The sequence below is a fragment of the Ctenopharyngodon idella genome, chromosome 8 (genome assembly GCF_019924925.1).
Source record: "Ctenopharyngodon idella isolate HZGC_01 chromosome 8, HZGC01, whole genome shotgun sequence".
Taxonomy (NCBI): domain Eukaryota; kingdom Metazoa; phylum Chordata; class Actinopteri; order Cypriniformes; family Xenocyprididae; genus Ctenopharyngodon; species Ctenopharyngodon idella.
In genome coordinates, this window is record NC_067227.1 from 13,148,401 (window position 1) to 13,175,424 (window position 27,024).

The window sequence follows — 27,024 nt, forward strand, 5'->3', positions numbered from 1 at the left end:
AAATCGAGGGAACAAATTAATAAATTGTGCGCACGATTTAGCCTACTATTTTTTTCCTGCATGTCATGTCCCGGGCTCCATAAATGTATGCTGAGAGTGAAGCAGTGTTATTTTAGTATCATTAATACAGGGTACTACTATAGCCTAGTTTTTGTTAATATTTTGATTTAAAGGGTTAGTTCACCCCAAAATAAAAATAATGTCATTTATTGCTCACCCTCATGTCGTTCTAAGAACTTCGTTCATCTTCCAAACACAAATTAAGATATTGTTGATGAAATCCGATGGCTTAGTGAGGCCTCTATTGAGAACAAAATGATTCAAACTCTCAAGGTCCATAAAGGTACTTAAAACATATTTGAAACAGTTCATGTGAGTTCAGTGGTATCTTAATATTATAAAGTGACAAGAATACTTTTTGTGCGCCAAAAAAAAAACAAAATAAAGACTTTTCAACAATATTTATATGGGCCGATTTAAAAAAAAAGTTTTTTTTGGTGCACAAAAAGTATTCTTGTCGCTTTATAATATTAAGATACCACTGAACTCACATGAACTGTTTCAAATATGTTTTTTGTACCTTTATGGACATTGAGAGTTTGAATCGTTTTGCTCTCAATAAAGGCCTCACTGAGCCATCAGATTTCATCAAAAATATCTTAATTTGTGTTCGAAAGATGAACGAAGGTCTTACGGCTGTAGAACGGCATGAGGGTGAGTAATAAATTACATTATTTTCATTTTTATGTGTCTAAATAGTTGGGTTTTTTTTTTATTATTGAGTTTTAGTTTTTAGTTGATTTAGTTTTTGTTATTTTAGTAGGCTAGGCCTTTTTTAAATGTTTAATTTCCGTTAGGTAGGCTAATGTCTATTTAATTTTCAAATTTTTAATTTAATTTAATTTTTAATTGTTTTAGTTTTAATTAACGATAACAGGCTTGGAGTGAAGATTTGTATTTCTTAATTTCGTCACGCAGATGAGAAAATATATTATAATTTAAAACAACAAAAATTTACATGTAGCATCTGTATAGTGCTTTCTAAAAATGTTTTTAATAATCCTTTATATCTTTAATCAATACTTTTTTTCATAGTTTCAGTAAGTGTAATTACAGCAATGTATCTCTGCATTTTAAAAAGATTGTATTCAGTTAGCCAGAAGTCAGCTGACAATAGCAGTTCAGTTGTGGTTCAGTGGTCTTCCTCAAGGGGGCGCAAGGGGCTCAAAAAGTCCAATCCTCCAGTGAGCTGCATCGACTGCATTCAATCACAAGAATTCTTTTTGGACATTTTGTTCTGTTCTATTTTGTCTTGTTCTATATAAATTGTGTACTAGAACTCGGACTAGAAAGGTAAGGGACCAGCAAAAACACACTAATGTAGCTTTCATTTCAACCTGCCATGCAGATGAGAAATGATAAATCCAATTTTAGCTGAGTTACATGATAAATGCTACACAAGGCTACATGTTTTCCCCAGAATGAGTAAATCTAACTAGAGACAATATAGAAGTTCTGAGCTCTTTAACATTTGGAAAGTTACTAAATACAAAATCTCAGCTATAATCCTCTTAAAACTGTTCTTACACAATAAGAAACAATCAGCGATTAACACATTTTTATTGGGAAAATGCTCATTTTCTATTTGACAAGTACTTGTCAAGGACACAGAAAAGTGAAATGATGCGAGATTGTCGAAAAGTGCCATAAAATAAAACATGGGTCATCTCCCAGCTGTAGCATCTTATAAAAAATGAGGCTTCTTTTAACCCCCATTAAGTGGGGATATTTAAAAGATTCACAAAGCATAGCAGCCCAGACCCTTATAGGATAAAAAATAAATTGTTATATAAAATATAAAAATACGATGCTCTGATTTTTCTATACTTCCATATAACTGTCACTACATCAGAACTACTTCAACATGAAAAAGCACAGAAACTAAAATGTCTGCCAGTAAAACAGCACCAGTAACGTACCTCTACTTTTAGAAATTGTGGATAGTGCCTTTTTGCCATAAAGACAAAAATGGACTTTTCAAAGGCTTATTATCAAACACGTATTTGTACATATTTCAAAATAATAAAACACTTAACCAACTTAGCAAAAGATATAAGACACACAAGCGCAGGTGGCCTGAATAATTTGAAATATCTTCCAAATAACTTTACAGTAGATGTGCAAAAACCTAGAAAAGATTTTACTCTTAAAATTAATCTAAAGATTAATACAAGACTATATATGTAAACAAATTATACCAGCCTGTTTATAATAGCCTCTTCACAGCAAAAGGCCTTTTAAAATATCTCTATTAAAAATAATCAAACCACATTTTGTATTCACACAATCAAAACATGCTGAACAGAGAAAAACAAAATAATATACAATATTTATAATATAGATTTTGAGCTGTTTGTAGCCACAGCCAAGAGTAAGATAACACTCCCCAAAAAAAAAAAAAATTATTTGCATTATTTCTGCATCTATCCTAAACAGCAGTAACGTAAATATGTTTTCATATGGTCTGGCACACAAATGATAATAGAACCAGCTGCAACCCACTGTTTGGCTGAAATACAAAATGTAATTCGCAAAAATTCCATCAATTTTTTAGAAATGGGTTTTAGGAAAACAGGTCTATAAAATGTTATACAGTCTTTTCAATGACACTTTCAAGCTGTGTTTTAAATAAAAACTTAAGTATGAAGGGCTTTTCACACTTGAAAGTTAACCCTGGGTCATTCTAAACCCCAGGTTAAGGCAATCCTGGGTTATCTTGTTTCATGTATCACACTCCTAATAATTTACCCAGGGTTAACCGTTAATCCTGGGTGTTTATTAATAGGGTTGGGTATCAAGAACCGTTTCCAAATTTCCAAGAACCATGAATTTCATAAGACACACGCATTTCAATTCTGCTTATCGATGTGTGTGCATTTTAATTTGACCATTCAAGCGCAAGAATACACGAAAGAGAACTAAATTCAGCACTCACATGCTGTTTCTGTGCTGTTCACACATCCAAAGCGCGAGGAGCATGCTTGATCGGACAAATACGCATAGAATTATGTCAAAATCCGTGCATCCGGTCTTAAAGTGACAGCAGCCTAATAAACTTGCTGTCTCTCATTAATGTTAATCAAAAGAACAAAAGTAAACGATAATCACTTACTAATCCTGATGGATTAACTTTTGTAACTTTAATAAGAATTAACATTTTATTTATAAAAAGAAAACTTTCAGTGTTATGTATATTTGATTACAATTTTTAATTTCTATACATGTACGTTGTTGAACTGTATTTATTTGTGCTATTGCTAATTTTTTCTTATTTTATTACTGATTGTTTACTTGTCTTTAATAATGTTTGAAATTTATATATGTTAGTACTTGTTTTTGCTGTGGTATTTTTGTTTAAAACAATTTAATTTAAAACAATAGACAAAAGGTTTTTGTGTAAGTGTTCTGTAGGCTGCTGGGTTTGTTTAAGGTATTCAGCTGCAACAGAATGTTTTGCAAAAAGATAGAATAAATATGTTTGATTATCTACAATGTTTGACCATGTTTTTTTTTTACCTTATTGGAATCGAAACTGCATGCAAAAAAAATGCTGGGTTGTTTCAACCTATGTTTGGGTCAAATATGGACAAACCCAGCCGTTATTTTAATTTTTTTAAATTACATTTTTAAACCTAACAGTTGGGTTTGTCCATATTTTGGACATGGGTTGAAACAACCCAGCATTTTTTAGAGTGTGGGAATCGGTAAGAATCGGAATCGATAAGCTGAAACAGAATTCGTAAAATTCAAGCGATACCCAACCCTATTTATTAACCGCCGTTTCACTCAGTGCAATGCCTAAACACTGGGTTAACCTTCGTATTTGTAGGTTTGTGGTGTCAGTGTCATTGATTGGACGAACTCAGTACAGACTCTAAAGGTAAGAATGAAACGGTCTCTTCTTCCCTCCAATTGTCGCATTCTCTGTCACAATTTGTCATTTTGACTCATTTGATTAGCACTGCTTCTAAATTACCAGTACAAGTGTGACATTTTCCTTTACCTGGGGTTAAAAGCTTGCTTTAGAGCAACAATAACTTGGGGTTAAGTGCAGTGTGAAAAGCCCTTTTAAATCACTTTCAGGGTAAATCTCTGAGCACATTTGTGACCCTGGACCACAAAACCAGTCACAAGTCGCACAGGTATATTTGCAGCAATAGCCAACAATACATTGTAGGAGTCAAAATTATTTCCTACCGTAAATATATCAAAAAATTATTTTTGTAAGTAATATGCATTGCTGAGGACTTCATTTGGACAAATTTAAGGTATTTCATTTGAAAATTAAATATTTTGATTTTTTTGCACCCTCAGATTCCAGATTTTCAAATAGTTGCATCTCTGCCAAATATTGTCCTATCCTAACGAAAGCTTATTTATTCAGCTTTGACCCTTATGACTGGTTTTGTGGTCCAGGGTCACATTTCTAAATTAACTGTCAAACACTTTGCTTACATTTAGACGTATATGCATTATTTAGACTTATCCGCTTTGAGGTGAAAAGAAAATGAATCTAGTATTATAATACTGAAATACATTATTAAAGCTTACTATGCATTTGGATGTAACAATTTGGCCTAACCGTAAACGGAAATTCTATAAAAAGAACTGTAACAAACCAAACAGTTCTGGAAAACATGTTGGTGTTACTATTCAAACTACTGACTCAGGATGTTAAAAAAGCCTACATTTTAAAAAATTACTTTTCAGTGACTGTCACAGTTTTTTGACTGACACTTTCCATGCTGGAAGCATCCAAAGCGCGTAGAGCGAAATAAAAAGTTCAGCAAGCTCAGACAACCAACAGCCGCAGGGAATTTTGTATTTGCAACAAAATAATTTCTTTAAAACTGATGGCAGTTACAATAGAGTGGTGGTACAAATTTCCCCATCTGTATCAAGGTTTGTATGTTCACATAAAAAATTAAACAAGAAAAACACAAGGCATCACAATATTGTGATACTAACATATTGCAGAATCCCTGATTCCCACCTTCTAGTGTCTATTAATTTGTGACAACATTCCATATTTTGGGAAAGTGTTTGGTGTGAGAACAAGGACTCATATAAGTGCGTAGGCTAAGCAAAATTCGCCTCTCCCCTGTTATCCAGTTGGTTTTGCATCTGAGTGATTTTGGCCAGAACCTCCAACTCCTCATTCTGCCGCTCTGTTTTGTGGCTGACCAGCGAACGGTAAAAATGCACAGCGAAAACAATAAACACCAAGCCAAAGGGCACCATGATGGAGGTAGAAGCGATTGCCGCGGCTTCCCCCGGGCTTATACCTTCAGGCTGAGTTACATTCTCTTGCTTGGCAGGGATTTTATTCTTCAGAGGAAGGAACTTGACCCAGCAGAGAAGAACCACCTCTGCGAGAAACAGAAGGGTGCCTATGACGGTGGAGAAGGCCCAGGCCAGCTCGATGTGACGGTGCATCCGCTCATGTGGCGATTCCCTTATGGAGTTGAGGTTGTGGACGTTGCTCACGGCTTCCAGGTTGGGCAGGATACATGTGCTGATCATCAAGGCAAAGAGATGGACGGCCACCAGCACTGTTGTGCAGGCACTGAAAGCAACCAATAAACCAGGAGGGTAATTGTGATCTTCCTCCAACTGCACTTCCACCATTGCTACCTGAAAACACATTAATTGGTAACATAAGACAACATGGTCAACCTCAATAAACATGTTTCAGCAACTGACTCGTAAGACCTTCGTTCATCTTTGGAACACAAATGAAGATATTTTTCATAAAATCCAATGGCTCAGTGAGGCCTTCATTGACAGCAAGATAATTAACACTTTCAGATGCCCAGAAAGCTACTAAAGACATATTTAAAACAGTTCATGTGACTACAGTTGTTCAACCTTAATGTTATGAAGCAACGAGAATACTTTTTGTAACTAACAACTTTATTCAACAATATCTAGTGATGGATGATTTCAAAACACTGCTTCATGAAGCTTCGAAGCTTTACGATTCTTTTGTTTGAAAGTGGTTCGGAGTGTGTATCAAACTGCCAAAATCACGAGAACCACTGAAATTTTGAAACGTTTCGAAACACTTATGACATAAAGAAGCCTCGTTTACTGAAACCACGTGACTTTGGCAGTTTGATACGCGCTCCGAACCACTGATTCGAAACAAAAGATTTGTAAAGCTTCATGAAGCAGTGTTTTGAAATCGCCCATCACTAGATATTGTTGAATAAAGCCATTATTTTGTTTTGATTTTTGGTGCACAAAAAGTATTCTTGTCATTTCATAACATTAAGGTTGAACCACTGTAGTCACATGAACTGTTTTAAATATAACTTTAGTAGCTTTCTAGGCATTGAAAGTGTTAATTAATGACAGAATTATAATTTTTGGGTGAACTAACCCTTTAATACATCAGTCCACATGCACAGCTTTGAAGTCACTCTACTGAATTATATTAAATTGAAAAATTTTCCTACAATTTTGAGGTTTTTTTAAACTAATCATTACCTATTGACAGATTATTTTCTAGCATACAAGAAAAAAAAGGAAATAACTAAATTTGAAATTACATGGCAGTGTTATTTTTGTATCATTGAGATTCTATTATAGTTTTTATTATTATTTTTAATTAGTTTTTATTTTTACATTTTCAATTTTTTTATTTTAGTTAAGGTTTTTTGCCATTTTATTAGTTTTTGGCTTTAATACATTTGTTTTCATTCATTTTTATTTCAGTTTTAGTTGAATTAGTTAATTAATTTTTTTTTCTTCCGTTAACGTTTATTTGACTTCAATTAACCAAAATCATTTTTATGGTTTTAGTTAACTAAAATAACCCTGCTACCAGACATACCAGTTAGATTAAAACATTAATGTTTACATCCAACATTTCCAATGTGTCTGGATCTGGATTTGGATGTTACCAATGAGAATTATATAATCCCAATGTAAATGGATAACATAAACTTCCAAATATATATAAATTATAAATTGAAATTGATTGTATGGAATGAAATTGTGACAAAATGTTGGAGAATGTTGTTGCATTAAATTGAAAAAAACAGAAAAAAATTATTCCGTTCTCTGAACACAATTCTCAACATCTAAAGCAATTTTACTGATCTTGTTTTAATGACGTTTAAATGTTTTTTTCCTGGAAAACAAGACAACAATATTGATTAAAAAAATCATTATTATTATTATTTTTTTTTTTTCCCCAGCATGGCAGACACATTTTTCTTCAGAAAACACCACAGACCACAAGTCTTCTGTGAATGGGGCCAGAAAGCAGCCCAACAAGTTACAGCCACAGATATGAAAATGAGCTTCGAAGTCAACAGCAGGTTACAGTAGAAGTGCTCTACTCTTGTGTAGTGCATCTAAACAATCTGAAATGTGTAATTATGTTTACACCGATCTCTAAAGAGACAGACGTTTATGATCTGCAGTTTTTTCGTGCCACACCTATTCATTTCATTTCCTGTGCTGCTGCGCTTATAGAAAACAGACTGAGCACAAGCACAATAATCACCCTCTGAAAGAATATTACACCTTTTGCCAATAGCTTTATATACATTTCCGGAAAAAAACATTTCTGGTTCTCAGGTGGATGGAGAGTCTGTTCAGCAGGGAAACAGTAGTAAGAAAATATGCTTATAAATATTCTTACAGTAGCAAAAAATAATATGCTCATCAACTTTTAAAGGGGAAGAGACAATGCTTCCCATATCTTTTGTTTTGTAATCAAATTATGTGGTGCGTTCAATCAAACTCTACAGTATTTTAGTGTAAAATCATCTCTACAATATGAACACTGAGCATGACATGTCCTCATATTAATATTTTGGCATTTTAGTTTACTTTTGTAGGATAAAATAATTTTGTGTTGGGTCGCCACTTGATTTCTGTCTAAAAGCAAAAAGTGTCTGTGTATTGTGAAAAACTCTAAATACCATCAGGGAATAGCTGAATTCATATAAAACACAAATGTCAATTTCTTATGAAACTAATTTAATAGTATTTCAAGTCAAGCCAATTTTGTATAGTGCTTTTCACAAAACAACTTTACAGAAATGTATGGCATAATGTTTATAATACCTTGATGCCTAATTGTTCACGTTTATCAACAGAAATACTTAACCCATGGTTCTATTTCACATTTAATTTATAATGGACTTTTACCAGTTTACTTAACACAACACTGTCAAAGGATGTGCATTTCCTGTTGCCATGATGTAATGTCATTTCCAGTTGCCATGATTAAATGTCATGCAATGGATCTTCCAGCAAGCGGAAACCTGTCACTGTGAAGATATTGAGGCCCTTACAAATGTTTACTGTAACTGCAGTTGTTGCAAAAATTCTATAGCGAATGCAGTTTTTGTAACTACTTTACAATCATAATTATTAATATGACGCCTCCTCACAACAATATAAGTTTTAATACTCTTATTTTTGATATTACTGGTGGTCAATACCCTATGAAAATAAAGACCTCTTTATTTTACTGTATAACAATTAATGTAGTGATTTTGGTATTTTTGTGTATACTATGATTACCCAAAAAATTAATTACGTAGGAGACAAAACAAATTATTTATGTCTGGAATGTCAATTGAATTTAGCAGTATTTTGATTCGCTGGTGTTTTAAACAAATCTTTTAAATGAATGAATCGTTCTCGTTTACTCATGTTTTTCGTTCACTCAAAGACAGACTACAGCAGTAGCCAATAGCATTCGAGTCCGTATTGTGAAGCAACATTTCATTGGTTATGCCAGCTGAACGAATACGCCCCCTTCACTGACTGAATCGCTGTTTTGCACGAGATTCGGAGCAGCGCTAAAAGAGAAAACTCTTTTGAATTAACTCGGACAACTAGTTATTTAACGAGAATCTGCAAACGGACTAAACGATAGGGAGACGACTTTCGTTCAGGATGATGCTTTTCGGAGTTTCTTAATTGTTCGGAGGGTATGCTAATGACTCATTTAATATTCCTGAATAACACACACACAAAACACTCTTGTCGCCCCCTACTGGCACACCAATGGAAAGTACAGAAAGGGCCACTGAATCGTTGAACGGTAATGAATCTTTTTAGTCAGCGGATTCAAAAGAATCACCTGACGAATGAATCAAAATCCCCACCACTGAGAGCACCAACAACTAACACTTGTGAGAGATATGTCGAAGTAAGACTAACAACACTAATGTAAAAAGCTAAACTCTGATTACGCTGTATCCATGACAGGTGTCGTTTGCAAATCAAAGTGATTGACATGTCACGCGTCGTATTACAACGCTATAACTTCGGATACTTGCCAAGCTTCCGAACAATGTACGTTTCTCCTTTACATAAGGGTTAAGTAATTACTTTTATTAACTCACCATAGCAAAGCCGGAGAGCAGGGCAGAGGTTCTGCTGGTCGCTTTAAGCTTAGCTCGGCTCAAGTAAAGTTTTCTCCATGACAAAGCTTGAAGGGAGTGCTCGTTAGAACTCATTGTGCTCCTTTTGTTCTTAGTCCAAAAGTTATGAAACTTTATGTTTTAATCTGAGATCGCCTTTGTATTTTCTTGGTTACCCTTCGTACGTTTGCCGGAGCCCTTCAACTCGATGTGACATACTCAGATTGTAAGATGACTAACTCCAGTTACCCTCTTCTACAGCCTGTTCCATGAGAAACTACAAGTCGAGCTACCCACAACGCACCGCGGACGATCACTGCGCAGCTGACGGTTTGTGGGATTTGTAGTCATACTGTATTTGAACTGTCGTGTCCTAGAATTTTATGTTGCCACACACACACACACACACTTACATATACATATATATATAGATAGATATATCTCGTCACTGATTTTACATTCCATCAGTAACAGCAGTGTGAAAGTTGAATTAGCAGAGCTTTAGCACTAGCCTGTACATAAGATATTGCAATCCATACAACAAAATGGGAGACATATGAGAGTTCAAAAGAGAACAAATTGTTGGTGCGTGTTTGGCTCATCTGTGACCAGGACAGCAAGTCTTTGTGGTCTATCAAGAGCTATGGTATCCAGGGTATAATGTTGGCATACCACCACAAACCACATCCAACAGCAGTATCTGTTGACGCAAGAGGAAGCTTTCTGAAAGGGATGTCGTGGCAGGTACTAACCCGGATTGTATCCAAGAAGTATAAAACCACGGCTGCCCTGTTTCCACCAAAATTGTTCGTTGAGAGCACCACAGAGTCAATATTCATGGTCAGGCTGCTATAGCCAAACCTTTGGTCACTTGTCTTGTGCCAGTGCCAAATGTCAGTTTCAGTGGTGCCAGCAGTGCAAATCTTGGGCTGTGGACAATGTGAAACATGTATTGTTCTCTGATAAGTCCACCTTCACTGTCTTTCCCAGTGAGGAGAAGTTCCAAAGAGGTTTAACACCAGGACTGTCACTGCCCGGAGTGAAGCACAGGGGTGAATCAGTGATAGTTTATGGCATTCCCTACTGTGCTTGATGGGCGCGTCACTGGCAAGGACTACCAAGTACCGAACCGTTCTGGAGGATGCAGATGTGCACCTAATGGTTCAAGCATTGTACCCTGAAGGGGGTGTCGTGTATCAGCATGATAATGCACCAATACACACAGCAAGACTTGTGACAGAATGGTTTGATGAATATGAAAGTGAAGTTGAACATCTCCCACGGCCTGCACAGTCACCAGATCTAAATATTTTTAACCCACACGGGGGTATTTTGGAGGAACAATTCAGAGAACGTTTTCCCCCACCACACACACACACACAATTACTTATAGCACACTTAATTCTTGACCCAAACGAGTTTAACCATTAAACCCACCAGAGGTTCCAATGTCTGTCTTGCCATTTTGTTTTTCTAACAGGTGCAGAATCTGAGCATGGCATCAGGAATCTGTATGATGATGAATGACTAAGGTAATCTCTCTACCTCAACTTTGGTGGTTTTTGTTTGTCTATAGCCTTTTTACAACTGATTAAGAAGTACACAGCCAAATATAGCAGCTATATGGATGCTGTTGTGTGTGAGATACTAAAATGAGGTTTTATGTCTTATCTATTTTTAAAATTTACCATAGGTTTGGCATTACAATCATTACTGTGGTATTTGTAGTAAGACTATAATAACCACAGGTCAAACCATAGATGGACCCCTATTACAATGGTTACATTAATGTAATTGTAGTTTCTAGGTCATTTATTAATAAAAATAGCAGCCTCTACATATTCAGATAATATAACTACACTGTCATAATTGTAGTAAAATGATTGATTGTTAGCATTAATTTTTAGCATTAATCAGCATTATCACCCAAATACCATAATATAGTTAGTGTTACTGTAGTAACACTATGGTAAATTTTCATAATAGTTTATTTTTATTTGACAACGATGTCACACAGTTAACTAATGAACCTTATTGTAAAGTGTTACCAAAGTGTTGCCAAGGCAACATTTCTTTTCATTTAGTTTAACTTGAGGTAGTAAATTAACAAAAAATAGAAATAAAAGTGAATACAAACTGTATAGACATGTAAAAAAAAAAAAAAAAGTAATAATAATAGTAAAATAATGTAAAAAAAAAAACGCATTACAAAATGACTAAAATTTAAATGAAGATGAAAACAAAAATAAAACGATATTAATAAAAAACTATAATAGTGTCTCAGCTGTACTAAAATAACATTCCTTTTGACTCAAAACCTGAAGTAAAGTCCTTGCGACAACTTTGCTGTGTGACAACTAGCCCCGGTCTCCCCTGATGTTTAAGACAGCTTCATACAGATATGCTTTAGTCAGTTTTTATATTAACACTATTACATAAAACTTTTAATATATATATATATATATATATATATAACTTTTTTTGTATTTTATATTTACATTATATTAGTATCTGTGTGACAAATTGATTTCCTTTTTGAGTATTTCTGATTACAATTGAACAGATTGTTCTGAAGATTTCAGTCTTTTGATTTAAATCTTAACATTTGATCAATACATGTTGTATTTTAGTTCAAACAACATAAATGAGGATGCCCAAATCTGCCATTCAGTGTTCCATTAGTAAAAACGCTGACTTATTTGAGATTTCCTAAATGAAGTAGAGGCACTTAAATGTGATATATTTGACCTTTGTCATTCAAATGAGCATCCCACCATGTTTCACTAACACTGCTGTATAAGCCTTTCATGCACCAATGGTTGCAGAAAGCAACACATTAGACCGAAACAATCAAACCCAAGTTAACCGATAACTTCCTGTATTTGTAAGAGGAAGACAACATCAGACCCTCTGAATCACTCGCAGAGCGAGACCTTGCTCTCGCATGGTAATGTCAGTAGTCCTTTTGTGTGCAGCAGTGCCTCCCCTCCCCCTCTCCATCTCCCACCCAGACCCACAGTACAATGTGTGCTCTTTGTAGGCAAGCCTGTAACTGGACGCCAGGTGGTCTGTGATTGGCTGAGTCGAGGCCCCCTCTCCCTCGTCTTCTTTTTCTGGTGCATATGCATGAGATAGCAGGCTGGTGTGTGCCTGTGCAGCTGCCTGTTCCAGACAGGAAAAGAGAGGGAGAGAAACGGGAGCGAGACATTGGGGAAGGTTAGAGGAAGAGGAATAGAGAAAGGAAATCGGGTGAGGAGACGGAGGGCGACTGTGATTGGGGGGTTGTAACCATGTCTATGTTCTGTTTGTCTGGCTGGCTATGAGATCAGGCAGCTATGGCCATGTCACTGAGCGCCGACGATGAGGATTACGACTCGGACACAGCCGAACAGGTCAGCTCTCTCTCTCTTTCTCCACATACACACAAACAATTAGCTGCCTTCTCGGGTTCCCTTCCTCGTAGCACCATGCCTTTCAAACAGGCATGTGTTTTCTCCACCTCCTTCTGCTTTCTTTGCCTTCCTCACCATCTTTCTTCTCTGTCCATTGTTTTTATGTTTTTGAGTTTTGCTTTATTGCAGCAGTAATAATAAGACTGGAGAGGTTTCCATGCGACAGGAGAGAAAACATTGATACAACAGAGAAGAGTGGTATCACCACTGAGCCTCTGTCTTATTGTTTGTCTCCATTGAGCTTCTGCTATCAGTTGTGATTGGTTTGACACATGCATGCTTCCTTTAGAAAGACTTGTTTTAAGGAAAAAAACATGTTCTTATTGCTTTACCTTTGTGTTTGGATGTGGTTTATACTGGTTTGTCTCATTTGTTTTGTTGGGAGAACTAAAATGTTGTAGATATAGACTTTTTTGGTTGTGATGTACTCTGATTTTCACACTTATGCAGGGTTTTTAGGGAGTAAAACCTGTATTAAAGGAAGAATAAAGTTCCTTTAAGCAACAGCATGACTGGACATGTGTTGCCCTTAAGTTCCCTTCCCATAATGCTCTGCTGCTCAAACTGTTTTCTAGGAAATGGAACATCACGCTTGGTTTGTTGTTTTTAAGTGCAGGCAAAATCTAGACTAGAAAACTGTTTTTCTTTTTGCACCCATTTGAAAGGTTAAAAAATAATTAGGGACACGAGTGTAATGAGTGTAGTATTTTATTCTCCTAGGGAACATAACATGCTAATTTTTGCAAAAGACACCTTTGAATTTATATATATATTTGTGTGAGGAAGCATGCACATATGTGGATGTCATTGAACCAAGTAAGCCACATGTGCTCACTAACAACACAAATAATGTGTGCATTTCAAATCTCTTAATCCCTGTTGTGATGTATAACTGGGTCCTGTATCTTTAAAACAGTTTCTTTAGCTGTTGAAGACTGGGGGAGGGGAGGAGCAAAGTATGTGTGGGGTGGGGGGGACAATAGGAAGGCCCTACTGCTCTTGGGCCCCCTGTCTGAGTTCATCTAGGGTAGTCTATAAGTCAAAAGATACATGTGTTTGGTCTAAAGGTGCAGCCATTATAGCGAATTGTTTGGGGGCAAATTTCATGGACATTAGCAAATTGAAGTACATTTCGCTCAGAAGTCACTTTCAAATCAAGCAACTTTCTGTTAAACGTAGTGAATCCACATGACCAACTTGAACCCATTATGAAATCTGCATGGGGAAATCTTTTGGCTTCATACGAAATTCCTGACCACATGGGGTTCCTATTGAAATGACTGAATTTCGTTTCGAAAAGAAAATTCGCTAAACACCGGAAAACGTGACTGCACCTTAAAGGGTTAGTTCACCCAAAAATAAAATTTCTGTCATTAATTACTCACCCTCATGTCGTTCCACACCCATAAGACCTTCATTCATCTTCAGAACACAAACTAAGATGTTTTTTGATGAAATCCGAGGGTTTATGAACCACACATAGGCAGCAACGTCATTGCACCTTTTGAGGTCCAGAAAGGTATTAAAGACATCATTAAAATAGTCCACGAGACTGCAGTGGTTCAACCTGAATGTTATGAAGCGACGAGAATACTTTTTGTGCGCAAAAACAAAACAAAAATAATGAGTTTATTCAACAATTCTCCTATGCTGTTTACATAGTAAACACATTGCAGTGCTTCCGGGTTCTACGTCAGAACGCCAACTCATTATTGGTAATACTGAGTCGGCGTTCGGACGTAAACAAGGAAGCGCTGAACTGCGTTCACTACAGTACATAAACAGCATAGGAGACTGACAGGGAAGAGAAAAAAATGAATAAAGTCGCTATTTTTGTTTTGTTTTTGCGCACAAAAAGTATTCTCGTCTCGTTGTCTTTAATACCTTTCTGGACCTCAAAAGGTGCAATGACGTTGCTGCCTAAGTGTGCTTCAGAAACTCTCGGATTTCATCAAAAATATCTTAATTTGTGTTCCGAAGATGAACGAAGGTCTTACGGGTTTGGGATGACATGAGAGTGAGTAGCCTACTTAATTTTTGGATGAACAAACCTTTAAAGCTTTAATCGATTAGACTGATTTACACTAAATTGCACAATGGTTTGATCTTCAAATGTTTGTTTCTTACACAGAACACCTCAACAAAGTTCAACATGTTGTCATTGACTTCATTATCGTGCAGAGGCGGTAGTTTTCACTCCTCTGCTAGATCAGTGGTTGCAATGAAGCCTTATGACTCAATGCGTCCATTGACTTGTGTCATGGCATGGGCATAATAAATTACCAAGAATTAGACCTATAAACTCTCACCCATGCCCATAAGTAAACATATTCACACAGACTGTAATAATGCGTACATTATTGTGAAGGATGTGTAGATGATCGCATCTACAACATGAATGAGTGTTTTAGGAGAATAGTGTGTTTGTTTGTGATGCGTTCAAGTCAGGTCAGAATGTGTGACCAAACTTAATTTCCTATCATTCTCTGTGGCAGCACATATAAATTAAATACACATGTAAAGCATCAGTTACACACCTAAACAGCATCCTTTGCTCTGCATTTTGTTGCATTAGCGCTAAAAGGCTTCCTGTCTTTTTCAGGAAGTGAACAAACGAGAAAGGAATATGAAATTGCTCAGCGTATCCATTTTATTCAGACTAAAATCACTTGAACAGACATAGCAGCATAATTATTATGTATTATATCATGATTATAATTATTATAACTGGGAACTTCCCATGAGGGCTTGAATGCATGTGGATTTTTCAGAATGGAGAATGATTATAAAAAAACATGTCTTTAGGTGAATTAGGAATGAGGAGCCATGCGGAGGTAACATGATGTCCCTGTAGACCATTGTGGTGGAATGATTCCTTCAAGACCCAATAGATTATAGACTATTGACTAGTAGAACATTACAACCAGCCTGCAGAAGACATTAAAATCAATGAGGTTCCCCAGAAGGTATAGTCTGTGCTATTTGTTTTCGTCATCTATTTTGTTGGAGTTACTGGAGAACATCTGAATGACCTGGTGTTTTACTTTCTTCAAAAGGTCTGATCTAGGATCAGCTTCATCAGTCCAAACAGTCATTCGTTTGAGGTTGAGATTACGTCTTACGTTCTCATACACATTTAGCCACTGAAGAGCTGATGAATATTGCCTGTGATACAGCATTCTTTTTGAAATGTCTATCTTTCATATTCGGTTTCACACTCGGACTGCAGGAATAGAGGTCACAGCTGTGATGTATCACACCAAAGCACAAAAACACTGTTGTCCTCGATAGTAAGCATTCTTATAGTCAGCAGTCTGTACCGCTCTGCAGTTCCCTGAATCTGTTATGATGAAACATAGTGCCAGGGAATGGTTGTGTTCTAGTTGTTTTGGTGTGAAGGAAATTATGTTGTATGGAAGAAGACAAGGTTTTGCAAAGGCAGGAATATTTGCTTTTTAATGACTAAAACATCCCATTAAGATGAATATAACACCATTGATCTTGACTGCATTTTAGTTTTACTATTTAGTTCCTCAGAGGAAATATCTCAGATAAATTGCAACGGGAAACAAAATCATAAAAAAAATGGACGTTGAACCCAATCGTCAACCACTTCCCTCTTCTGAGCCAATTAAATGTTGAATAGAAGTATTCCTTCACTCCACCAGTCAGCAAGAACTGCTGTGTTGCCATGGTTACATTGCAGAAGGACAGACTTCCAGTACTGCACTGCAGTTTTGTGCTTGTGTTGTAATGTATTCATTATCTGAGCTGAGGAAGCAAGATAACGACACTGTGTAAATGGAGAAAGCTGATATTAGGATTATTTTAGAGAGGATGATGTTGATGATGATGCTAATATAAGACATAGTAATGTTAAGCAAGATGTGATAGAAAAATGCAAGCTGATGTAATAAAGAACGAATTGTTCTCACATATATGCATCTGTAGCACCTGGTACCAGTGAAAATCCCTTTCCTCCTTTACAGGACCACTTAAAAAACACTGCAGGAGCACTTTGACAAATCTGTAATTGGATCGTTAGTCACTTTGGATAAAGCCATCTGCTAAATGTAATGTAAATTAAGTTTAAATCACGTTACTATGCAACTGACATAATGAAAATGTCGACCTAATGCTAATTTTCAGTATTTTATATGCTATATGTTATACTGGGCTATCTGGAAATACATTTCTATTTAGATTTGGCTTTCTTGCCACTTTCATTTATAGATATAGTAGCAATTGCACCACGGCTCAGTGAGTCAGAGCTTATGCAGTAATGCTAGACCTGAAAATCACTTTCTGTATTTGCTAATAGCTAGAATTTAAAATATTACTACATCTCCAAAGTACTCTTGCACATGATCTCCTCTGTAACCAGAACAAATTTGCTGGAATCCACTATTTCGGCTGCTTATTACTACATTAGAGATCAATCACAGTGATCCAAATAACAGAGCAGCATAATGAAGTTTTTAAATAGGTTATATTCCAGTAGCTGAGCTGCATATGCAATTCAAAAGAGGTGCACAGATGAGTAAGAAGTGATGATAAACAATAGCTTTCAAATCTCAAGGGTGGAAGAATAAAGGATATGAGCATAGATTATTTTAAAGCATAGCACATAGTGCGGTAGATTCATACAGGGATGGTGGGTGGGTAAACAGTCAATAAGAGGGACTGGAAAGAGCTTTGAAACAATGGAGAGCTGTATAATGTGCAGAATGAAGTCATTGCAGAAGAGCACCGGTGATACTCAACACTTAATTTCTACCAGTGAGCTAATCACATGTGAACCAGGTGCTCCTGTGCCATTTTTGATACTTTTTTGCCAAGCAAATGGTATAAAGGAAACCATGTGGGCTGCAACTATGCATTTGTCTTGCTAGTTAAACATTAAACCAACAGTTTAGCGTCCAACAATACAGCAAAATTAGGTTTTTAATATCAAATCTCATATAGAACCAGCTCATAACAAAATTCTGAACCAAAAACATGAGCATTTCACCCATGTTCCTAGATGTCTAGTACACTTAATGAATGCTAGATTTCTAAAGAGATAATGAAAATCACAGTTTTTTCTTTTTTTCAGATCTCTATTGTCATATTACAGCAGTAAATCCAGATGTGTGAGTGCACAAATACTTAAAGGGTTAGTTCAGCCAAAAATGAAAAATCTGTCATTAATAACTCACCCTGATGTCGTTCCAAACTCATAAGACCTTCATAAACACAGTACAGCGTTACGGGTTCTACGTCAGAACGCCGGTGCTGCACTCTGTTTACTATGTCAACAACGTAGAATTGTTGAATAAAGTCATTATTTTTGTTTGTTTTTTTTGTGCACAAAAAGTATTCTCGACGCTTTATAACATTAAGGTTGAACCACCATTTTAAAAATGTCTGTACTACCTTTATGGGCCTTGAAACTGGTAATAACAGTAATAAGCTCTCGGATTTCATCAAAAATATCTTAACTTGTGTTCCAAAGATGAACGAAGGTATTATGGGTTTGGATTGGTTCATTTTTGTGTGAAGTAACCCTTTAAGGGAAAGAGAGGCAGGGCAGGTGGATGAATAAACGAGTGAACCTAAGTCGTTTCACCCCAAAATCAAAAGAAAAGCATACAATTTGTATTTTGCTTCAGAAAGTTTGAAATGCAAATGTAAAACAATACAGTAAATCAAAGAATCATCAAAACTGTCAGATTGTACTTTTAAAAGCATGTAGGAGATTCTTCTTTTTAAGCCTCAAATTTGCCTTTGGACTGGAGCTGGACCATATTTTAGTGTTTTATGGGCAACAGTGTCTCCTTCATGGCTGTAATCTATTTTTACTTTATTGTTAAATTTTTATTCTTTTTTTTTTTTTTTTTTCATTAGCAACGGCTACCGAACAGACCCAAGCCTAAAATGGCTGCATCAACAGCAACAACTCCGGCAGCAACCACTTCTTCATCCGCTGCTACAGCGGTCAAGCTGCCATCCAATCGAACCTCCTCTGGAGCTCGCCGCAGGCGCACACGATGCCGGAAGTGCGAGGCATGTGTGCGGACTGAATGTGGAGAGTGTCACTTCTGTAAAGACATGAAGAAGTTTGGAGGACCTGGTCGAATGAAGCAGTCTTGCATTATGAGACAATGTATAGCGGTAAGAAACTCAACACAGATGATTCATGAACCAAATGAGTGATGCATTAAATCACAACCCCATTTCAGAATTTTTTTACTTGAATGACACCCATTTTTAGACCCAAAAATAAAATAGATTGTTTTTGAAATCTTTTTCAAAATATACTTTTTTTGAAATATTTTAAATAAGAATAATGTAGGAACAGGCTTTGTGAGGAATCTATTTTAACCAGACCTCAGGGCTGTTTACTTTCGGAATTCACCTTCACCACTTCATAGAGGAAATGTTTGAGGAACTGGTAGATTTCCAAGTAGATGTAGTTAATGGAGATATATCAATACAGACAATTTAATCATTTAGCAAACTGAGATCCAGAAGATATGCCTGAACTTTACAACCAAAGGTAAGGTAACAATAATTCAGTTGAATAGTTTAATTTTTTAACCGTCACCAGAAAATGTGCGTATACCCATATATGTGTGTTTTATTTTGTTATATTCATGTTTTTTAACCACACATTTTCAAAACTGTTAATATTCTGGATGTTAATGTGTTGGCATGTGATTCCACAGCCTGTGTTGCCGCACACAGCAGTGTGTGTAGTGTGTGGTGAAGCCGGTAAAGAAGACACACTTGATGATGAAGATGAAAAATTTAACGCCATGCTCATGGAGTGCTCCATCTGCAACGAGATTGTCCACCCAAACTGCCTCAAGGTCAGACTGACTGAACCCTAACCTAACCACTGACTTAAATACAGTTCTAAAGTAAATGGGAAGCAGTGTATACTGCGCTCTCTTTTATTTTGTGTGGGCGGAAAAGGAAGGAAGAAAGATACTGAACTGAAGTGCATGATAGTGGGTGGCTCTGTTTTTAACACCCTTTAGTTCCCCTTTAGTGTGTGGTGTGGTGGTGTGATGTATTCACATTACTTTAACGAGAATGTGTCTTCATAAACCGTCTTGGACATCTCGGTCTCTTGCCTATACAGGTGAAGGATGCAGCTGGGGTAGTAAATGATGAGCTTCCTAACTGCTGGGAATGTCCAAAATGCAATTACGCTGGGAAAACTGGAAAAGTGAGTATTTGGGGAACAGCAATGCAGTTGTTTGGTAGTATGCAACAAAGATTTTAAGAAAGTATTGGAGTGTTTATTAAAGTTCTTTATTATCAAATGGACAAATTTATATGGTATACAGTTAAGCAGTGATATGTTTTTGTAACTTTTTTTATTCATTTCATACTTTATGAACTTGTGTTGCCTCACATAATTAGTTACTGTTTTAATTTCTTACAAAAAGCAATAAGGGACCTGTGTTTCTCACTCAGAATGATAAGGCCATAAGGAAACTGCCAAACCATATCTAGATGCAAATAAAATGCAAATAGTCATGTTGTGATAATTTTAATTCCGTTAAGTAAGTTGTCAAGCTCTTTCCCTTAATATAAACTCTGAAATGTTTTAGCAAATAAGTTGGAAATGTTATACCAATTCATTCTTGGTGAACAGTCCATAACATTCATAAGGTATAAAGTTGTCTTTTGTATTTTCTTGCCACTCTTTGGCCTGCAAGCAAAAACGGGGCCCAGGCTTTAAGTACGCATCCAACCTGCCAGGGTCCTTGTTGAGGGAACAAAAAGCAGGACGTGACGGTAGAGAGGAAGGGGACCAGACATCAACAGGTGCAGCATCCATTAAGAGGAAGAGTGAGAGGGAGGAAACTCCCAGACTGAAGACTGAGGATCTACCCTCGCGTCTACCCCCACTCTTGACCCCCAGTGGCTTGCCGAGACCACGATCCGAAGTGCCCAACTTCTTGAGGAAGAAGAGGAAGTTATTTGATGATGATGAAGAGGAAGAGGAGGCTAGTGCTAAAAAGAAGGTAACATTCATACAGACAAGAGTTATTTGCATAAACAAATCTGCATGTATTGTTCATTTACTTACTTTGTTGATATATTTCTTAGCCGAAGAAACCCTGGAGGCCTGAAGAGCCTTTGATTCCCAAACTCTCTCACATGAAAACAGAAGAGGAGGAAGACAACTCCGACGAGGAGGAAGAGAGGCAGGAGAAGAGAGAACCGCCTCGCCGTTCATTTAAGAAAGACTACAGCACAGTGAGAAAAGAGGAAGAGCATGAAGAAGAGAGACGGGAGGAGAGAGATTCACCTTTCAGATCCCTAAAGGAGTTTAACACCCTAAGGAAAGAAGAAGACCAAGAAGAAGAAAAAGAGGAAGACGATGAGGAAGAGGACGAGGAGAGTAATGGCAAACGAGGCAGGGACAGCAGCCCTGCGCTGAAGAACCATTCTTTATCGCTTGAAAGTGACGCATCACGGTGCAGCTCCCCAAGGGCAGGGCCGAGCAGCGAAGGTAGTGAGACGCAAGAAAAGGCACCGCGCGCTCGGGCGAGGCGACACCGCCGCAAGCCCCCTAACCGCCAGCTCAGCGCAGAACTCAGCAAGCAGCTTAACATGGAGATCCGTCGCACAGAGCATTCACTGGCCAATGAGAACCAGCAGCCACTCAAGAGTGAACCAGAGGACAGCGAGAACGAGGAACCAAAGAGAGGCTTACGGAACGGGACTACAGGGAATGGAGGAGGAGGTGGTGGAGGAGTAGAAAGGGGAGCAGGCGGAGAGGGAGGAGGGGAGCGGCCACACTTACGAGCAAGAGAGATGAATGGGACGTCTTGGGAGCTGCGGCACTTCTACCCTCCTCAGATCACCCCACTTGGTTTGAACCGCAGTTCACCCACAGTCAGACCACTTCCTGCACGTTCCCCTCCCAAGTGTGTTCAGATGGAGCGCCATGTGATCCGGCCACCTCCAATTTGCCCTCCACCTGATAGGCTACCACTAGCTGATGGGCGTAATCACATAGCTCCCAGAGAAGCATGGTTGGCTATCTTCGGTCACTTGAGCCATCGTGAACTTTGTGTGTGCATGCGTGTGTGCCGGACATGGAATCGCTGGTAAGAAAAACCTAAAGGCTGGTTTATCTTTTCACACTTCAAACTTGAGACTTCTTATCTCTGGCCCTGTCCCAAATGACACCCTCAACTCTTCCGGTCCTTCTCAATTAGTTTACGCTTTGGTGACATGTGGGTGACTTTTCGGGAGTACGTAGTACAGTGTTTCCCAACCCTATTCTTAGTGGCACACCAACAAAACACAAACTCTTCCTATTCAAACACCTGATTCAATTCGTCAGCTTCATTAAGGGACTCCCAGACCTGAAATGTATGGGCCAAATAAAGGAGACATCCAAATATGTACTGTTGGTGTGCCTCCAGGAACAAGGTTGTGAAATGCTAGGGTAGTAGACCATTGTGAAATCCCATTTCAACCATGAAATGACAAATAGGGCACCCTATACAGCAGGGTTGTCCATTCCTTCCTACGGATGGTCACCTTCTTGCAGAGTTTACCTTCAACCCTTATAAAACACAACTTAACCAGCTACTCAAGATCTTCAGGACTTCTAAAAACTTCCAGGTAGCTGTGTTGGAGCAGACCGAAGCTAAACTCTGCAGGAAATTGGCCCTCCAGAAGCAGGATTGTACACCCCTGCCCAGCAGTCTCATGGACTTAGCAGACATGCACAAACAAAGGCCATTTTGGGACAGGTCCCTATGTATGATTATTACAATACCATTTTATAGCTGGCCACTATTAGAGCTGTGGATTTCTGGTTTTAATTCATATCTTTTTATATATCTGTTTAGGTGTTGTGACAAGAGATTATGGACTCATATCGATTTGAAGCGTTGTAAGTCCATCACCCCACTCATGCTGAGTGGAATAATTCGCAGACAGCCCATCACTTTGGACTTGAGCTGGACTAACATCTCCAAGAAGCAATTAAGCTGGCTTATAAACCGATTACCAGGTCAGTGTTCATGCAAGCAAGTATGTAGATCCACGTCATCCAAATTTGTGTAGCTATCACTAAACGCCTGTGCGTTTGGATGCAGGACTGAGGGTGCTCCTCCTATCGGGTTGTTCATGGGTGGCCGTTTCGGCTCTCTGCACATCCAGCTGTCCTCTACTGCGTACTCTAGATCTGCAGTGGGTGGAGGGGCTCAAAGACCCCCAAATGAGGGACTTACTATCCCCTCCGACTGACAACAGACCAGGTATTATACGACACTTCAGATCGACATGCGCATATCCAAGAATAAGAATCAAATTCATACAACACAGAATGCATATTCTCTAATTTGGCTTTCTCTAACAGGTCAGATGGACACACGCAGCAAACTACGGAACGTTACTGACCTGCGTCTGGCTGGCTTGGACATCACGGACAGTTCTCTGCGTCTCATAATTAAAAATATGCCTCTACTCTCCCGTCTGGACTTGAGTTACTGCAACCATATCAATGACCAGTCAGTAAACCTGCTGACTGCTGCAGGGACCACCACTAGAGACTCCCTAACCGATGTCAACCTTTCTGGTAATTGCACTGTTTAAAAATTCAGCCACAAATGCCATTTGTAATACTACAACAAATGCTTTCAAACAATTAATATTCCCCACAAGATAATATCCCTTTTTCACCAACACAGTGCTGGTTCCAGAGCTGGACCAGAGCCCAATCTTGAACTGTTGTTTTCACCAAAGATAAATTGGCTCCTCATTGTTCCCTTAAGGCTAATTCACACTGCTCCAGTGCCAACAGATGTGTTCATTGGGTTTGATCAGATCAGTGTGTGCCCCTGTTGGTGTCTGTTGCACCAATTTAACATATTTAATCTGCGTTTGTCAGTCGTGGAATGTGTTAGCAGTGACGTAATCTGTTGATTGTCACATTGGTTGGAATATAGTGTCTGCAATGTGAACTAGCCTCTAAACCTGGTCTCGAACCAAAAACATTAGCGGGCAAGAAAATGCCATAACCATTTAAAGTTTCCAAAAAAACAATCTTAATCTGGCTACATTGACCCCAAAAAATGCTCTCATTTTAATCAGTGAAGCTGCTGTCAATGCAGGAAGCATCCAGTGTGGGCAGATTATGTAATTTGGCTCATAAATTAGTGGAATTGTGGGCCTGTTTAGAGTGAGATCCCAAGGCACCGGTATGGCAAGCCGTTTTAACTTTTATTCATTCTCAGGATATGAATTCTTGATATTAACAATTCAATTCTTGATATCAGGAATTACATTTCCACTAGTAACAATGTTAATTCTTGATATCAACAATTCAATTTTCACTAGTTAAAATGGTAATTTTTGATATCAACAATTAAATGTCCACTAGTAAAAACTAGAATTCTTGATATCTGTAATTGTATTTTCACTAGTGAAATGTCACCATAGGCTGCCATTCAAATTTAATTGTTGATATCAAGAATTGATTTCTTAATAGTTGAAATTCCAATTTTGCATATCAGAAATACAATTTACTAGTAAAAAATATAATTTTTGATATCAATAATTACATTGTTACTAGTAAAAATGCGAATTTTTGATATTAAGAATATTCAATTTTCACTAGTTGAAAAAACATTGTCTAACATTGTAACTAACATTGAAACTAACATTGTCACTAGTGACAATCAAATTATTATCAAAAATTACATTGTAATTAGTATCAGTTCAATTGTTGATATCAAGAATAGATATTTGCACTAGTAACAAAGTAATTAATGATATCAAAAGTTATGATTTTTACTAGTAAGAATTGTATTTCTGATATGTGAAATTGGAATATCAACTAGTAAGAAATCAATTCTTGATATCAACAATTGAATTTGAATGGCACTAGTGAAAATACAATTACAGAAATCAAGAATTCTAGTTTTTACTAGTGAAAATGTAGTTCTTGATATCAGTTACCATTTTAACTAGTGAAAATTGAATTGTTGATATCAAGAATTAACAATGTTACTAGTAGAAATGTAATTCCTGATATCAAGAATTGAATTGTTGATATCAAGAGAGTGAATAAAAGTCAAAATGGCTTGCCATACACCGGCACTATTTCAGAGAAAAATGCATATCAGTTACTCTGTTAGGACCTATGAGAAAAATTACTTAAATATTAAACCTGTGTATCACAGGAGTTGCATTGGTATACTTAGGACCAGTGGGAATAGTAAATAGTTTAAAAAACTTTGGGTTTACTTAGTCTAATGCTGTAAAACTGTAAATTCCCCCTCACCGATTACTGATCTCTTCTTTCTTAATTCTCTCTTTAGTGTGCAACAGGGTCACTGATCAGTCACTGAGTTACTTCAAACGCTGCGGAAGCATCTGCCGCATTGACCTGCGATTTTGCAAGCAGGTGAGCCGACAGGCATGTGAGCGCTTCATTGCCGAGATGTCGGTCATCGTTCCCTTCAAACTGCAAGAGGATAAACTGCTCCAAAAACTACACAGCACCCCCTAGTGTCTGGGAGGAAGTGAACACCAGTCTAAAATGATACCATGTATCAGGTGCACTCATGTGTTCGGACTGAAACTGGATTCGCACATTTAAAAAAAAAAAAAGCACTGCAACACGTATGTGGACAAAGCGTTTGGTCAGACATAGAGCAGACATATTGTACTTAAAGGCACATAATTCTGCTCCTATTCTGACCGGTGTATCCCGATGATGGACTTTATTCTTCAAATTCTGTTAATCTTTAAAAGGAGATTTATATGTGTAATTACCAGGAGATTGTATTTAAATTGTTGTGTAGTAGAAAGCAGAGGAAGCAATGGGTGTATAAACACACAGCATCCACAATATGCTCAATGGATACTACAACACTTAATCCATGAGAGAGTAAGCATGAGTGTACATTATTCAAAACCCTCCAAACAGTTTTTTGTATAAAAGATGTATCAGTTCAGATTTCTGTGCTGTTTGGTTCAGTCCTGGATATATGTATTGTTCTTTATTTGTTTTTTAATATAATGGAATTGTTAAATATCTCTGTCCATTTTATGTCATCAGTATTGGAATGTTCCAGTCTGATCAGCATTTTTCAGTCATGAGTTTTGACTGCTTTGAATTTCAAGTACTTGCTGTTCTAATCTCAAACAGGTTTGGAAGTGAAATTTGTTATTATGAGGTCTATTTATAAACCAGTGCCATATTCCATCTGTGTTGTTTTACACAGTTGTAACAGGCAAGCCTTCAGCTATCAGTAGCCTATATTTCATAGCTATGCCTGTGTAGAGCGCAGTTCTACAAGTGTTAGACCAAACAAATTGCTGATTATTTAATCTTGTTAGCTCAGTAATTTGTTTTGTTCAACACAATCAGGTAGTTCTGCATTTTTTCCATGAGGTCAAACAACACTTTGGTGAACGTCCATGCAGTATTTGTCTATGAAAGTCATCATGTGCTTTTTATTCCTTCCACAGTGATTATTATTGTAAAATGGTAACTGTTATGATGACAGATGATTTTAATGGTGTATTATTGTGAGTTTTGTCTCAGGATGATGACTGTCAGAAAGAGGAAGTCTGCCATTTGATCTAAGCCACCATACTTGTACCACTATAAATGAAGGCGTTGTTCGCCATCTTAAACCTTCTAATGTATATTCGGCTATTTATATTTGTATGTAATTAAAACAAAATTACTGTGAGGCATTTGAAAAGGGAAGTTATTTTCCAAAAAAAAAAAAAAAAAGTAAATGTGCCTGTATTAGATATGAAACTTTTAATATGAAATTTGAAATGTTGCTTGAAGCAGGGAACATTTTAAAGCCAATGTGAAGTGCCATTTGCAGTCTGTTTTACTTTCATAATCTTACATATTTCCAAGTGGGGGGAAAAAAGAGAAAAATTAAGGCATTTTCAAAAAGTCGATTTTGATTTCTGATTTAAATATTTCCGATTTCGATACTGATTTAAAGATGCAGTGTGTAAATTATAGCGGCATCTAGCGGTGAGGTTGCGAATTGCAACATAGAGAAGCTACGGTGGCCAACACAGGATAAATATGTCGTCGTCTGAGACAGAAGAGAGTAGCTAGTCAATCAAACGCG

The 27,024-nt window shown here is 37.3% G+C and overlaps 2 protein-coding genes across 3 annotated transcripts; one reads left to right on the plus strand and one right to left on the minus strand.

The window, feature by feature from the left end:
• Positions 1-1,603: 1,603 nt before the first annotated feature.
• On the minus strand, positions 1,604-9,674 carry orai1a (ORAI calcium release-activated calcium modulator 1a). Its single transcript, XM_051902074.1, has 2 exons — positions 9,432-9,674; positions 1,604-5,694 (listed from the first exon to the last, which is right to left on the minus strand). Exons 1-2 carry the CDS (start codon positions 9,543-9,545, stop codon positions 5,140-5,142), a joined length of 669 nt encoding a protein of 222 aa, XP_051758034.1. The 5' UTR covers positions 9,546-9,674; the 3' UTR covers positions 1,604-5,139.
• kdm2ba (lysine (K)-specific demethylase 2Ba) lies at positions 9,578-26,622 on the plus strand. Of its 2 annotated transcripts, none has more exons than XM_051902069.1 (12): positions 9,578-9,779; positions 10,930-10,981; positions 12,490-12,841; positions 18,788-19,054; positions 19,609-19,752; positions 20,028-20,114; positions 20,602-20,919; positions 21,005-22,011; positions 22,765-22,928; positions 23,014-23,175; positions 23,277-23,495; positions 25,240-26,622. In XM_051902069.1, exons 3-12 carry the CDS (start codon positions 12,785-12,787, stop codon positions 25,428-25,430), a joined length of 2,616 nt encoding a protein of 871 aa, XP_051758029.1. In that variant the 5' UTR covers positions 9,578-9,779; positions 10,930-10,981; positions 12,490-12,784; the 3' UTR covers positions 25,431-26,622. The 2 variants fall into 2 exon arrangements, with proteins under 2 accessions (XP_051758029.1, XP_051758030.1); XM_051902070.1 differs by having other exon boundaries at positions 9,631-9,779; positions 20,611-20,919.
• The last annotated feature ends 402 nt before the right edge of the window (positions 26,623-27,024 follow it).